Source organism: Nicotiana tomentosiformis, chromosome 8, assembly GCF_000390325.3.
Source record: "Nicotiana tomentosiformis chromosome 8, ASM39032v3, whole genome shotgun sequence".
Classification (NCBI taxonomy): domain Eukaryota; kingdom Viridiplantae; phylum Streptophyta; class Magnoliopsida; order Solanales; family Solanaceae; genus Nicotiana; species Nicotiana tomentosiformis.
This window is the reverse complement of record NC_090819.1, coordinates 14,448,082-14,464,803: the sequence shown is the minus strand read 5'-3', so window position 1 is coordinate 14,464,803 and position 16,722 is coordinate 14,448,082. Positions and strand designations below refer to the sequence as shown.

The following is a 16,722-nucleotide window of genomic DNA, read 5'->3' as shown; positions in this document are numbered from 1 at the left end:
GACATGCTCACTTTCATAGCCTTCTTAATTAACGTAATTTAATTTCATATAACTTGACCTTGACTACCCTCATATATATTTTCCACAGCGCATGATAAAATATAGCACTCATTTTCCTCAGGTTCATGTTATCTTTTTTGCACCAAGGTCTAAAGGCTAGAATTCACTTCTTATCATTCTTGATATTTTCTTTTTATAGTTTTAGTAGATATATTATGGCTAAACCAGAGCCCTTGAATTGTCCAAGATGTGGATCAACCAATACAAAATTTTGTTACTACAACAATTACAACAAATCACAGCCTCGCCATTTTTGTAAAGGCTGTAAAAGGCATTGGACTGAAGGTGGCATTCTTCGTAACGTCCCCGTTGGCGGCGGCCGGAAAAATAAACGGCTCAAGATCACAAGGGAAAAGAGTAATTCTCCAGTGGTTGTTGATGATGAAGAGAAAAATGTATTTGATAATTTGTATCATGAGCTAAATCTCCCTTCATCTTCACTACCACATGATACAATCACCAACAACCTATGTTTGAATTCTCCAAAAATATTGTCGTACTCGTGTCAGACCCTGAAAAGATGCACTACTTCTGAAAGATCTGACACAGACCCAACAGTATTTTTAAAGAGTCCGAGCAACATAGCGAAAACAGGTGTTCCTCAAGATGAAGATATGCTACTTTCTTTCTCTAGTGCTATAGGGTCGTCCTTTAACAAAATTCCATGTTCTATTCCCACATCTGCTGATCAATCTTCAAATATTTATAATTACATGGAAAATCTTGATAGTACTATGGAGGAGTCAACTATTACATGGCAAGGTCCAGGAACAAGTAGTCTAATGATGGAAAATATGCAAAGTTATTGGAATTGGAACGATATCGAGGCATTGGTTTCAGGTGATGATCTTAATATACTATGGGATGACACTGAGATCAAACCATAATAAGAAGAGAGAAACATGGATTTTTCTAGGAAATTAAGTTTGTTTATAGAGATTAGTTTGAGATCATTTGCCTTATGGGTTGTCATGCTTGTGATATTTTGTTGAAGGGTTGTTAATTTAATTAATTAATAGTGCTTACTCTTGAACTAGTTGATTTACAAAGTATATATCCCATAATCATCTGTTACATATTTACATGTAATTAAGTATGAGAGTTTGGGTTTATGTACTATTATATTTTTGAAGCTGTCCAATTTTAACGATCAACTTCATGCTATATTAATATTATATTCCTCAATTATTTCCAATTTACCTCCTCCGTCAATGAGCAAACGAAGTTTACAAGGTTGTTCGAAGGTTGTCTTCATTTTTTTTTCCACGCATGATCTGATAGGTAAAAATATGGATTTTAATTTGATAGGACTTCATGTCCATCGGAGACATAAAATATTAGGTGATTTTTTTTATCCGTCTAATTTTTAATGGACAAAACTATCAAATACATGTATTGATGGGAAATAGGAACTAGATTGAATTGTCGAGGTGCAGACAAACTAACACAAGGACCACCAATATATGGATAATGGATTTTGATATGTATCAGAGGCAGGCAGAGATATGATTTGAACCTTATTAGTTCGGAATTCTTAATCTTTTAACTAAGTTACTGAATTCTAAATTAATAACTTTACAAACTCATCATGCTTACCCCATTGATTCCATGCCACCTCAATCCGTATAAGTCCATTAACACATTAATCCTGACTAAATATACGATTTGGATCAAAATTACTGGATGGGGTCGAACTCGTAGTTTCTATTCTTCTTCCGCCCCTGGCAGGTATATATGGAGATGGGGTCTTTCTAGGTGGGATGGGATGGTTAGGTGTGATGGAAAATTCTTTAATTTGTAGATATATGTCTGCTCTGTTGCAGGTTGATATCTTCAATAATTTTGCCAGGATGTCCTTTGCTTCCTACTACTGTGTTTTTGCTCTACTAGTCTCCAGACACACGCGTTGCGCGTGTACCCATCAATGAGTAAATAATTTAAAAGATTATGTAAATATTGTTAAATAATATATTTGAGTCATAACATAAAAATTTTAAAAAAATAAATTTTATGAATGATGATCCTATTAGTTAGTTCAATAAAGAAAGAATTCTGCCCATATACGTCCTCAATGCCTCACTGCAATTTCAGTGTATAAGTCATGTATTCTTATTTTTTTAGGAAAAAGAATGCAAATAGAATATCATTACTATATTCTTGCTAATGGTGCATTATATTTTGATGAAATGAATAATTCTTCTACCTTCGGTATTAGATGGAGCACACTGAAGTCAATGAGAAGCTTCTTTTGTAAAGTAAGAGTAAGTCATTTTGTTGTCATAGCTACACGAAAAACAAATACCATTGTTATTGCATATGTTGTTAGTCCGCGCCAAAACTTACCTAGAAGATAGCTATTGATTTTGATGAAAATTCAAGCTTGTAGAATTCATGATGGATGACAAAAGTGCCGACTAAAATAGGGTTCAAAATCAAGAAATTTAATGAAATTTAAAAGACACTTTACAACAATATAGAAAATATTACTTATCCTGAATAGGCGGTCAGGTTCTTGACTGAAATCACAATTAATCTTAATTCATTTTGCTTCTCTTCAGTCATTGTTTAAGTAAGAAGATTAAGCATGGTACAAGATGGAGAGTTAGTGTCACGACCCAATTTCACCTATAAGTCGTGATGGCGCCCAACACTACAGCTAGGCAAGCCAACTAATAAGTCAAACGTACATTGGTTAAATTTTTATTCCAAAAAAATAATAAAATACCAATTTCTACCAATGTGTATGTGCCAAGACCCGGTGTCAAAAGTGCATGAGCATCTAGTAGATTATACAAAACTCCAAATACTGTCTGAAATAAAATAGACAGAATATAAATATCAGAAGAGACACTGGTAGCTGCAGAACGGCTCAGAAAGGCAGCCCACCACTATGCCTCGGGATGACATGGGTATGTGATGATAGGTCCTCCACTAGTACCTGTCTCAGATCCTGCACAAAAAGTACAGCAAGTGTAGTATGAGTACGTAAACAACATGTACCCAGTAAGTATCAAGCCTAATCTCAAAGTGGTAGAGACGAGATGGCCGACCTTGACACTCACTATGGGTCAATAATAATTGAAATAAAATTAGGATATTTAAATCAGCATGATTTACAGAATTTACAATAATTTATTTAATCAGCGGAAATAATCAAATTCCTTCAAATGTAACAATTCTCAATATATTAATTAAATTCTTTCAATTCAAATAAATTCCAATCTATCAATTAAATCTCATTTACAGGAGTAACAATTAATTCTTAAACAAGCAAGAATAATAATTCATTAAATTTCAAGGATTTTTCAATTTATTAATTAGCTTCACAAGCTGAAATAAATTACTAAAGTATCGTGTAATTATTATTATTATTAAAAACGATTTCTGCCGAGGACGTGCGGCCCAATCCATAGTGTCGTGTACACTGCCGAGGGACGTGCGGCGCGATCCACAGATGCATCTATCCTGCCGAGGCGTTCGGCCCGCTCCACAAGAAAGGAGGACATTTTCTTATGTGCCTCCGGAAGGAGAATATATTCATTATAAGATGAATTTGGGAGGAGAACAATTTATTTTAGCAATTAATTGATTTAAACAGACAATCAAGCCTATGAGATTTTCATCCTTTAATATCTTTATCTAACAATTCACAATATATTCATATAGATATCAATTAATATAAATAAATCAAAGAATACAATTTACACAAGTAAGGCATGCTTTGAGTCCTAAACTACCCGGACTTTAGCATTAATAGTAGCTACGCACGGACTCTCGTCACCTCGTGCGTACGTAACCCCCCACAATTTGCAATAATTATTTAATTTTAATCACTTATGAGGTAATTTCCCCCTCACAAGATTAGACAAGAGACTTACCTCGTCTTGCTCCAATTTAATCCACTATAAGGCCTTTTCCACGATTATCCTACTCCGTCTGGCTCGAATCTAGCCAAAATAATTCGATCCAATCACTAAATATTATAGGAATCAATTCTATAAGAAAATACTATATTTTTAAGAAAAGATCTCGAAATTAATTAAAAATTCGCCTGCGGGGCCCACATCTTGGAATCCGGCGAAAGTTATGAAATCCGACAACCCATTCAATTATGAGTCCAACCATACCAGTTTCACTCAAATCCGACTCCGAATCGATACCGAAATCTCAAAATTTCGTTTCTATGAGATTTCTAAACTTTTCCAAATTTCAATCTCAAAACACTAATTAAATTGTGAAAACAATGATATACTTGTATATGTAGACCAAATCCGAGTTAGAATCACTTACCCCAATATTTTTTCCTTAAAAATCTGCCAAAAGTCGTCTCTGTTCAAGCTCAAGTTCGTCAAAAATGGCAAATGGGACGAATGCCCTCTTTTATAAAACTGCCCAGCAGCCTTCGGAACTGGTCCTCGAACTGGGCCTCGATCGGGTCTTCGATCACAGGCTCGAGCCTGGACCTCGGTCATGGCCTCGATCAGGGCATCGAGGTTGGGCCTTCGATCATAGCCTCAATCATGGCATCGAGCTTGAGCCTTCGATCAGGGCATCGAGCATGGGTCTCGATCCTAGCCCCCGAGCCTTACCTTCGATCATGCTCTCGAGCCTTGCCTTCGATCGAGGCTTCGATACTGAGCCGCGTCCCTGGCTTCGACTCAGGCCTCGATCGTGGGCTCGATATCTGGGTTCGATCTGGGGCTCGATCTGAGGCTCGATCACAGCCCAGAATATGCAGCAGAAGAGAAAATTGCAGCAGCTTTTTAAGTCCAACTTTTGATCCGTTAACCATCCGAAACTCACCCGAGGCCCTCGGGACCTCAACCAAATATACCAACAAGTCCTAAAATATCATACGAACTTAGTCGAACCTCTAAATCACATCAAACAACGCTAAAACCATGAATCATACCCCGATTCAAGCTTAATGAAACTAAGAGTTTTCAACTTCTACATTTAATGTCGGAATCTATCAAATCAACTCCGATTGACCTCAAATTTTACACACAAGTCATAAATTATATAACGGAGCTATGGAAATTTTCGAAACTGGATTCCGACTCCGGTATCAAAAAGTCAACTCATCGGTCAAACTTCCAAACTTAAATTCTTGTTTTTAGCCATTTCAAACCTAATTTAACTACGGACTTCCAAATAAAATTTCGAACACGCTCCTAAGTCCAAAATCATCATACGGAGCTAATCATCAAAATTCTATTCCGGGGTCATTTTCATAAAAATGTTGACCGAAGTCAAACTTAGCACTTTAAGGCCAACTTAAGGAACCAAGTGTTCTGGTTTCACCCCAAACACTTTCAAATCCCGAACCAACCATCCCCGCAAGTCATAAATCATTACAAGCACCTACAAGAAGTTTTATTTTAGGGAACGGGGTTCTAAAAGTTAAAATGACTGGTTGGGTCATTACAGTTAGAAAATTCACTTCTTTGTGATTTTTTATTTTACCTCCAATTAATGCCATCGGGTTATGGCTACAATAGTAGGAAAAAAATTAATAAAGAGATAAATACTTTCTACTGAAAATATATAGTAAGAATCATTCCCAAGACTAAATATGCATTAGTCAACAATATCGAATTTTGTGGATATAGATACGAAAATATATTTAATAAGAAGAGCAGATATAAAATAAGGAAGACACTTATAAAAAGTGTATTAACAAAGAAGATCTAAATTTACCTGCGAAGATCTAAAAGAATAATGTTAGTACGGAAAGCAATATTTCATAATTAACCTCATATTTTCTATAATTCAAGATGACCAACTACAAAAAATAATCTTATCAAGAGAATATTTTCACATATATAGTGTCTTCCATACTAAACAGGAAAAAGGAAACAAAGAGAACATTTGGGAGGGAAAAACGAAAGAAAATAGTAGATGTAACGGAAAATAAACAAAAGAAAAAAAGACTAAATCATTTTATGCCTCTATCAAGATTCAATACTTACTCTTGATATTTGAACAACTTTGGTTTATATTTTCTATGATTGTACTCTAGATAATGGACAATCCACATAAAAGTTTTGTGCAACAGCTATACCTATAAACCAAGAAGAACATCAAAAAATTAGTTAGAATCTCTCAAAAATCACGTTGGAGAAAACATAAAGGTCTAAAGGAGAGTGGGAGAAGGTGACAATAGCAATTATAAAAGGCCAAACTGGAAGAAAGGATATACATAACATACATGTAAGAATTTCATAAGTTTTTCCTTTGGAAAATGAAAAGTTTCTGAATGCATGTATCAGAATAATTGCTCTTAATATTTCTAGATAAGTTTTAAAATATAAAATGGTGTAGTATACGTTTTTGTACATTTATATTGAAGGAATTAAGTGTTATGAAATACTTGATTATGGTGGATGTTCATAACTCCTAAGGGAGTAACATCCACTACTCTTCTCCATTAACCTCCCACTATTTCTTACCATTATGATTGTAACTCCAACACCTCCATGATCTTCCCTCATGATCTCAATAATTAATACTATGTTCGTGGCATTCCTTTGTATTACATAAATATCATCCTATAAATAGAGGGTTTGGGCATCACATTGTACACACTTGAATACATGGAGGAAATAAGAATCTCTCCTCTCTTTCTCTCTATATCTCTTAGCTTGTTTTTCTTGTTCTATATTGTTACTGTGAGCTAAGTTTCTTAACACGTTATCAGCACGAATTGCTACTCTCTAAAAGAAACGAAAGTCCTCCGAAGAAAACTTTGCATTACATCTCATTAAAGATATTATGGTAAGCACTAAGATGATACTATTGTATCATTAATTTAGTCTTATATGCATGAAGATGAGAAAGGTAAATTTTTATACTGCAATAGCATAATTAACTTTATATTGCATCTCAAGTCAATCTGTTTGATGATCAGTTTTTCTTTTAGCAAAGTTTTAACGAGGTATGTACATCTAACATATACACTAATTATATTTTAGCAATTAAATATTGTTCTATCTATCATTAACTATTATGCAACTATTCTTTACTTCTTTAGATTTCAAGGTCTTTGCAATTTGGAAACCTTTGTGATTGCTATAAGGCTTGCAAAGATAACTACAAAGTGCTAATATTATTAAAAGCTCAAGGATAAGTTCTAGCGCACTATGATGATAAGACGTTGGGATTGAGTCTCAACATATTATAGCCTAACACGCTTTTATATGGGTAAGGCATTAGGTTTGAGTCTCAATGCACCATTTTGATAGTATAATGATGACTAAAGCAAAATAATATATTTTTCATGAAATATCATGAAGCATGTCTTACTTAATTTGCTCTATTCTTGAAGTGAATGTGATAGCAATGCATAATAAGTCTAAATGAAGACAAGTAGTTGACCAATGAATGCGGGCGTTCCAAAAATCAAAATAATAATAGTCATCATTATGATAATTATAAAAAGGAGAACAATAAGGATTCTCAAAATAGTCCTTCAAAATGTGAAGGCAGTGTTTACCATCAAATTGATATGAAAAAATAATAAAGCACGTCGCTGATTATGATCCATTCCTTGAAGAGAATGTGACTTGTAATAAGCATTGAGAATGCAAACTCATTCCTGAAGGTGAATGTGGCAATATATGATAAACATAATGAGTGCAATGCATGATTGGATCAATACCACACAATTCACCTCTACGGAAAGTTTGAGTAAAATAAAGAGAATGAATTTTATTATGTAGCTACATGAATACTTCATTGGTCACGTAGTTGCGGCACCTCAAAAATATTTTGACATGCATTATCAAAAGTTTTTAAAGGCAAAAGTAAAGCAAGAAATAATTTAATTATGATATGATTTGCTCCGTGAAGGAGATATTAACCATATGGATGGTGTGATAAAAGATCTTGTAGTACAAAATTAATTAAGAGCTCCGAAAGAGCTAATTTGTTACTACCCGGATCAATGAAATTGTTCTTGACATTGATATTGTAGTAAGTCTCAAAAGAATTTTTTTGAGTTTCAATTCATAAGCCAAAGTGGTTGGCATATTGAGACTATAAATGAAAGGAAGATTGAATATCTTTATATTACTATAATCATACCGGGTAAATATAAAAGGTTATCCGATTTTTCTTCTATTTGTACTACACAAGTATAAGTATGATGATGAAATCGCATGCCACAAGTAAACTAGAGGTTTAATGAAACACAAAATTAGTTGGCATGAGTGGTTGGCTATCCCGGGTTCAATTATGATGCGAAAAATGATTGAGAATTCACAGTGGCATATATTGAAGAATTATGAGATTCTTCGAGAATTCTCCTGTACGACTTGTTCTCATGATAAATTGATTACTATACCAGCTGGGGTTGGGATTGTATTTCCTGATTTTTGGAATGTATAAAAGGTGATATATATATATATATATACCTAGTCACCTGTCATGTTGACCGTTTACTATTATATGATTTTAATAGATGCATCTATTGTATGGTCACATGTGCATTTATTATCAACTTGCAGTTTAGATTTTGTAAGGTGATTGCTCAAATTATTAGAGCACAGTTCCAGAATATAAATTATGATGATTTATCTTGATGATGCTGGTTTAAATCCAAGTTGGTTTAGCATAAATTGTATGCCTCAAATTATAGCTAAACCATTGGTTATGAGAACAAAACTCCCAAATAGAAATTTGGTATGAGGTGTATTATTTAATATACAACAACAGTTTTACGTGTCTAGCCAACAAGTTATGAAAACTTCTCCCAATCACAATTGGTTCAGGGTCAAGAACTAAATAATTTCTATCTAAAAACATAGATGTACTATATGATTTAATTATCCCACCACAATGCACAAAGATGGATTCCCAAAGAAGGTTGGAAAATGTGTTGGTGATCATAAAATTAGGGGGAGAAAATGGGCAGCTGAAAAGTGATATGTGAAATAAATTATTATGACTACATCTAGAAGCGGATCTAGAATTTTTAGAACATGGGTGCACTACTAAAGAAAGGAGGAAAAAAAAGTATTAAATGGAAATTGATTCTTATTGTTTGGGGTAAATTATTAACTTGTGAACCAAGTGCACCATTAACCTTTATAGAGCATGGGTGTCAATACATAATATTAGACTAATTCTAGAAAATACATACATAAAAAATCTAGTTTGGCAGACGGACCATGGGTTTACGTGCCCCATAATTAAGGCTATAGATCTGCACCTGAGTACATCTAGATCCCCGTGCAAGAAAATATGAACTTGAAGTTTAACTGATAATTCGTTTGCAAAATATTGTCAGGAAAATTTGCTGACCCAAAGCTAAATGTCATATTTCAGCTGATAATACTCCAACTAAAATAAAGTCCATGATGAACAAAGTCTATGACACACATAAAGCGTAATAGACCAATCATTCCAAAGATAAAACTTCTTGAAGAAGGAGTGGAGCAAATGATCAAGATGGTCATAATAAGGAGGCAAGTGTTTTAGAAGATCACCACGACATAACACTCTATAAGACCTCATGGAAGATGCTCAGGTACCTGAAAATAATGAGATCTCGATAAGTTATGTCACAGACGTGTGACTTTTCTTTGAAGAGAAGATTCCAATAATATTGAAGATATGTTGTTTGCATAGCTCAATTGAAAGAAGGATATATCGAAGGAGACATAATAAAGCAAATTTCACCATAATTCTTTTTCAGACACATGATCTTCAACAAAATAGTGAAATTGATATTCAACAAATTCGTTCATGTGATAATTTCGATGATCTACTCACTAAGGCATTGCCAACCTCAATATTTGAGAAGTTGAAATACAATATTGAAATGCATTGTCTTCAAGAAATAAAGTGATATTTTCATCAGGGGGAAGCAAATACGCGTTGTACTATTTTTTTCTTAGCACAGATTTTGTCCCAATGGGTTTTCCTGGCACGGTTTTTAACAAGGCAGCAGACAATGCGTATTACATGATATGTGTACTCTTTTTTCTTTACTAGAATTTTTTCCCACAGGGTTTTTTGCTAGTAAGGTTTTAACGAGACACATTATCTTTGAACATCCAAGGGAGAGTGTTATGAAATACTTAATTATGGTGGATGTCCATAATTCCTAAGGGAGTAACACCCACTACTCTTCTCCATTAACCTCTCACTACTTCTTACCATTATGATTGTAACTCCAGCACCTCCATGATTTTCCCCCGTGATCTCAATAGTTAATACCATATTCATGGCATCCCTTTGTATTACCTAAATATCATCCTATAAATAGAGGGTTTGGGCATCACATTGTACATATTTGAATATATGGAAGAAATAAGAATCTCTCATTTCTTTCTCTCTATATCTCCTAACTTATTTTTCTTGTTCGATATTGTTATTGTGAGCTAAGTTTCTTAACAGGAAGCAAATAAAATATTACTTTTAGGTAGAGGGTAAATTAGTCACTTAGTTTTTGAAGGACATTTTAGTAAAATAATATCGCCTAAAAGTCTTCACACTAATAATACACTAAGTAAAATATGATATGACGATTATTACGTTAATCACTCTTCTAGTGCTGCTATTGGCACTTATAAGAGTTGAACATCAATTTTATGGTTTCTCAATTTTTCTATAAAACTTCTACTGCATAGGTTAGAGAAATGAAAAAGGAAAGAGGAAGAGGAAGAGCGGCAATGAGAATTGAACCTACGCTTACTATGTGAGAGACTCCCATCAATACCACTATATTATAAGTGTTGATGGTGGGAAATTGATGTTGTATTATATATTTATGAATTTATGTGAAATTTTGGAAATTTATTCTATTTATTAATAATAGGAACGACTGTCCAAGCTGCTTAATTAAGGTTCACCATGTTTAAGAATATTTCATATTTAATTTATTGTGTTCAAAATAAGTTTTATATCTTTCACGGTGCACCTACAAAAATGTATATTGTAATTCATTTAAATAAAATTATAATCAAATTAGGACGAACATAATTAGTTCTCTGATTCTCTCATATTAGGAACAGATGGAAAGGCCAGTCACCAAAAGGGAAGAAACGCCCAAAAAAGTGGTTTATATCGTTTCAGTGGTAAATAGTTGTAAGAACAAGCTTAAATAATTGAAAAAATGACATTGTATAGGCGCTCTCAAAATAATAGCCGAAAAAAGTATATTTTTTGTATATATATGCATTCTGTATGTTTTATACAAAAATTATACAAATTTTATATACTTTCAGCTACCAAATGTATATATATTTCTGGCGCGGGCAAAAAGTAAAAAAACTTCAAAGAGGGGGAACTCACACTGCCCTCTGATCGTTAATTAGTTTGCATGTTACATCTATATTGGAACGCTTTAGCACTAAGAGGTAGAGTGAGACGAGTGAGATTCCATCCTAAATAAGAATTTTTGGATTCGATCCCTGAAATGGAGAACTCGGCAGAGAGCATTTTATTCTCCTTAGAAGATCTACATAGAGCGAATTAAATTAACATCTGCGTATAGATAAGTTTTTTCCACGAGCAGGCAGCTGGGCAGGGAAGCAGCTATACATAGGGGCGAAGCCACATTGTCCTAAGTTCATCGAAAAATTACACTATATATATATAGGCAAAATATTAGGTTTTAGAGGTATATAACATATATTTGACACCCTTTGTCGGGGAATTTTTTGACTTCTTTCAAGTTTGAACACTCTTGGGGAAATTCCTGGCTTTGCCACTGGCGGTACACATGAACTTATTTGGCAGGCTGTTCAAGAGAAAATGATGTATTAACATAATATATCCTCAGTCCCTTCGAGTCTCTAATGAGTTCATGAAGTCTGGTAATGAAAAATAGAAGTGGTACATTATTACAGTAATCACAGGTATACAGAATTAGCCGGGATTGACCTTTGAATCAAAATAATTGACTCCAAACTAACTACACAACTCCAGAAAAACAAAGGTTTCCTTTTTAGCATTTATTTGGACAGGGGAAACTATTGAAAATCAACAGAGTCCATAACAACCTTCTTCCACAAAAGCGCTTCTTCATTTTCAGGCAGCTTTCTTTTGCTGCAAAAGATCAAAATAATAACATTAACAACAATGTAAAACAAATCATTTCAGTTTCAGTAGCTGATAGTAAGTTAGTAACTCCATATTGTTATATCAATTCAGGAAATAGTGTTTATGGCAAAGGTCGAGTGTAGTAGACGGGTGAAGCCAGTGGCGAAGCCAGAAAACTAAATAAGCCAGTGGCGAAGCCAAAAGTGTTCAAAGTCTTTTTTTTATTTATCAATAACAAGTAATACTTTATCGTACTCACAGTATAATTTTTCGGCAGAAGATATTTAGTTTGACCACCCTTGGCCACACATACCTTCGCCCCTAGGTGAAGCCCACACATCTGATAGGTTTTCACCAGAACGTTAAGGTGCATGTCCGAGCAAATCATTATATAATGATAAATAAGCTTGCCCAAATAAATCAAATATGTTGGTACTAAGCTAATAACGGCGAGCTGACAGTTAAAAAGGGAAAATCTAATACTGCAAAATATAAGTAAAATTACTTCAGTGCTATTCATGAATAGGTCCATAATCATGAATAGCACTGAAATGATTCATGAGTATTAAAGTGAGAAAACCATCTTTCTCACTCCTGAATCGAGTGCAATAACTATCTTTCAAACCAAAATATGGCCATTTGTGTAATTTCAATAACCTCATTTAGCTCGTACAAACATATGACCGTTACTGCATAGATACTTCCATTCTACCTAACCATCTTTAGCAAACGCTCTCATTATTAGGAATGTTGTACACCAGATTTAAAGTTCATGCAACTGAGCAACAAACTGATCGGACGTGTTAACCAACAGCAAATGCTTTCCTTTTAATGTATATTTTTATGATAAATTTGGAACCACATTCTATCAAATTTCATTTTTGCATTGTTGGACTCACCCTTTTCTCTTCCTCCATCTTGGCCTTAATGAAGGAGTAGAGTGCAACACCAGCAATTGCAATGCAGGTACCAATACCAGTTTGTGTGGAAATTTTGTTACCTGCAACGTACGTATCGTTTAGAATTCCTTATCATGGTGCCAATAACACGGAATTCTGCTGATATAACTTTAAATGTGTATATTACCGAAGACAATAATTGAGAATCCAATCACGAACACACGTTTCAACACATTTCCAACTGCGTGTGTGAGAGGTGCCACCCTCTCAAGGGTGTTTGTGGCTACCTGGAAGTGTAAGAGAAAACATTATGCATCGATATCACACATTAATAGGTGTATGAGATTTTTATGAGTGTAGCAGCATAATAACTTCTAAGGAAACTTATCTAACTGGGAATACCTGATTGTAGAGATGATAAAACATTCCCACCCAAAACAGATCTGTTACAAATTTCGTTAGACCAACTTTAGCAATGGCATCAGCAAACCCGTGCTGGAGCAATTGAGGTCCCTCAATCTGTGACATAATCGAAATGAAAAGTATAAAGTGAGAAAGAAGTGGATATAGGGGAAAGGAGGAAATAAAAGCAAGTGGCTAATCCTGATGTTATCGGACTCACAATAATGGCAGGCGGGATACACACGATAAGGGCAATGATTGATATGTAGGCGTAAACGTTAGTACTATCCATATCAGTCTGCAAAAGAAGAATTCATAAGTGAAATCCTCGATATAGATTAAATTGAATGGTTTAATAAGTCAGAATTGTGTAGATTATACCATAGCTTTCTTCGAGTATATACTCCTGTATGTGAAGGAGATGTTAGAAATCATAGCACTAATGAAGCCCAGCCAATTGAACGATAGCTCAGTCAATGAAGCCATTGATACACCTGCATACAGTTGAAAGGTAAATCACAACATGGTTAATTGAAACTAATAAAAATCTCGTTATCACTACAACCCGAGTGGAAGCAAACAGTGAAGAATAGAGCTAACCAAGGACAACTGGAGCCAGTGACAGCCATAGTGCTAAAGGTATTTGTTGCCCGAGAATGAACTGAGATGCAGAAGCATTGAAGAAAGGCTCAAGAGCTGTATCAAGAAAAAGAAATATTGTCGTTATATACTAGAATAAAGATTATACGATAAACTGTTCTATAGCGATAGAATGTGACCTTTGATTGTGTGAGTGAATGAGACTGCAACTGCAGCAAATGAGACATTGCTGGTTACATGGCCAAGTGCATGACAAAAGGCAACAGGTGTGAGCAGCTTCAGTTGAGTTGAATCAATAGGCTACAAAAGAGAAGAACAAATTAGTCAAGGATATAGAAAATACTTAAAGCTAAAACCATGTTATCAGTCAATACTTTAGCCTTACTCAACAGCTTTAATGATGTGGTGATTTATAAATGATCATGAACCAAGAATCAAAATGTGTGCTCCACTTTTAGAACTTTCTCCTAATCTATGTTGCGCGGACTCTCCAAAATGATGGAGCACTTGTGTCAAATCCTCCAAAAATACACTACTTTTGTAGGATCCAACACGCACCCGGAGACATTTTCGGAGAGTCCGAGCAACATAGCTCCTAATAGCCCACCATTCTCTTTCAAATTGAAACTCCAACCAAATTGGAGATCACCAGTGTCTTTTATTCAGAAGAAAGGGCATATATTAAAACATAAACACAAGTCACTCAAGGAACTAAAGTTTAGTACCATACTAAAACAAGATTAACCTTGCTAACTTAATCCTTAACATTCAACTATATCATAACGGATTTAACTTATATGCAATGACAGTGCAATTTTCTTTACACTGTCAATGTATTTTAAACCTTAGCAGGTAAGCTGCCTTATTTTTCACGTTACTAATCCTAGTCTTTATAGACAGTTCTCTATAGTTATCATTTAGGTGACCTAATAATATAAAAATTCTTTTACTCTCCTAGTGAAGTTAAACTTAAATACAAACTCTGAAAATACCATATTGAGTAGTAATTAGTTTTAATTACATAAGATAACATACTTTAATAAAAATGTCAGTTAAAAAAAAAAACACTTACAGCTCGCTTTGGGAGGCCTACAGTCCAGCTTATCAGGCAATATACAACCCCAACAGCCAAATGGATAACAGATACGAAACTGTATATAACCAAAAAATATATTAAAAAATAACAAAAGTGTAAAATAATAAAGGTTTCTTATACTATATACAATCAAAAATTGATAACGCTATAGAAGAAAACAAAAATCTTGACACTGAAATACGTACTAAGGATAAGGGAAGTAATTGTAGATCTTCTTGTTGAGGATGTTGAATATCACATTCAGAAAATACCTATAACAATAAACAAGGTCAAATTCGTCATTCAACACTCAAAAACCGTTGACAGTTAAAAATAATTATTAAACTCATAAATAAAAATTATCGAGGTTCACGTGACATACCACATGAAAAAGAAAAACCCGGTAATCAGGGTCGCTTTGTTGAAAAACCCGACTTTAGCATCCCTGCGAAAACCAAGGAGGTCAAATCAATTACAAGTAGATGATGATTAAAAAATATTTAATTTATATGCACAGACAAAATACAAAATATAATAAATTTTTACATTGTATAATAGTAATATTTAACAAAAGTTTTATTTGTAATTATCTAATAAATAACATGATCGTATTAATATTATTTTATACTACCAGCACATAAAATTTAAACTCAAAAAAATTAATTTAAAGTTTTATACACTATCTGTGCAAATAATCTTTATATAATCAGATCATTGACAAAACTATTACAGGAAAACTATATTTAATAAAGCAACATTAATTGATAACTTAGAAATTAGAATAAATGGTAAATCAACTGAGTTAAATTACCTTAATGGTGTAAAACAAAATGTGCACTATCAGTGCATATAACATAAAGTCCAAACAGAAATTACAAGTTGCTGATGTTGATTTGGGTCGGGTCGGGTCAATAAGAGAGAAATGGACTCACCCGGCGGAATCGCTACCTTCGGCGGGCGAAGAAGCCGCGGTGAAGCATGGCTTTATAGATTCCCGCTTAGGAGAAGCTTCGAGAAGAATAGCTGGGCGAAGTTGTCTTCCCCAAATCAAGTTGGCGCCACCGCTAACAGCTCCAATTGGTTTTGCAACTGTAGGGAAGCTAGCAGTGGTTAGCTTCACTACAGGCTTCCGAAGAAGCGGGAGGCCGCGAATGGCGGTGGCGCCAGTCAAAACGCGAGACTCCATTGACAGTTAGATAGAGAAAATAATTACTACGAAAATATAGACTCTGAATTAAGGAACTGAAGTTGTTTGTTGCAAGAGAAAGAAAGAGGAGTTAAAAATGTTGATGAAATTAACGTGAATGTGGAAGAGTGAGTGGTTGTTTTCAGGTGACGAATGAGCGGTTCGTATTATTTGGATTTGTATTTGTCTTCTTCCTAAAATATCCTTTTATTTTCCTGCCTAAAATATCCTATTGGTTTAATATAAGGAATATATTATATTATATTATATTATATTATATTACTCCATCTATTTTAAGTTATCTAAATTTTTTATTTTTCGAGATTCAGACTTCTTAAATTTGACAGGATATTTGAGAATCTTTAAAAAAATTTGAAATAAAATTTCTATATTTGAAAGCTGCGTAAAAAGTATTATATGTCACAATAGTTACAACAACAATAACCCAGTAT

At 34.1% G+C, this 16,722-nt stretch overlaps 2 protein-coding genes across 2 annotated transcripts; one reads left to right on the top strand and one right to left on the bottom strand.

Moving 5' to 3' along the window:
* The first annotated feature begins 215 nt into the window (after positions 1-215).
* Positions 216-947, top strand: LOC104111838 (dof zinc finger protein DOF2.5-like). Its single transcript, XM_009621627.1, has one exon. It carries the CDS (start codon positions 216-218, stop codon positions 945-947), a length of 732 nt encoding a protein of 243 aa, XP_009619922.1.
* A 10,862-nt stretch (positions 948-11,809) lies between these two features.
* On the bottom strand, positions 11,810-16,425 carry LOC104107718 (triose phosphate/phosphate translocator, chloroplastic). Its single transcript, XM_009616597.4, has 12 exons — positions 16,017-16,425; positions 15,467-15,529; positions 15,291-15,356; positions 15,082-15,160; positions 14,189-14,309; positions 14,010-14,105; positions 13,791-13,903; positions 13,630-13,707; positions 13,410-13,526; positions 13,195-13,294; positions 13,008-13,108; positions 11,810-12,114 (listed from the first exon to the last, which is right to left on the bottom strand). Exons 1-12 carry the CDS (start codon positions 16,268-16,270, stop codon positions 12,097-12,099), a joined length of 1,206 nt encoding a protein of 401 aa, XP_009614892.1. The 5' UTR covers positions 16,271-16,425; the 3' UTR covers positions 11,810-12,096.
* Positions 16,426-16,722: the final 297 nt, after the last annotated feature.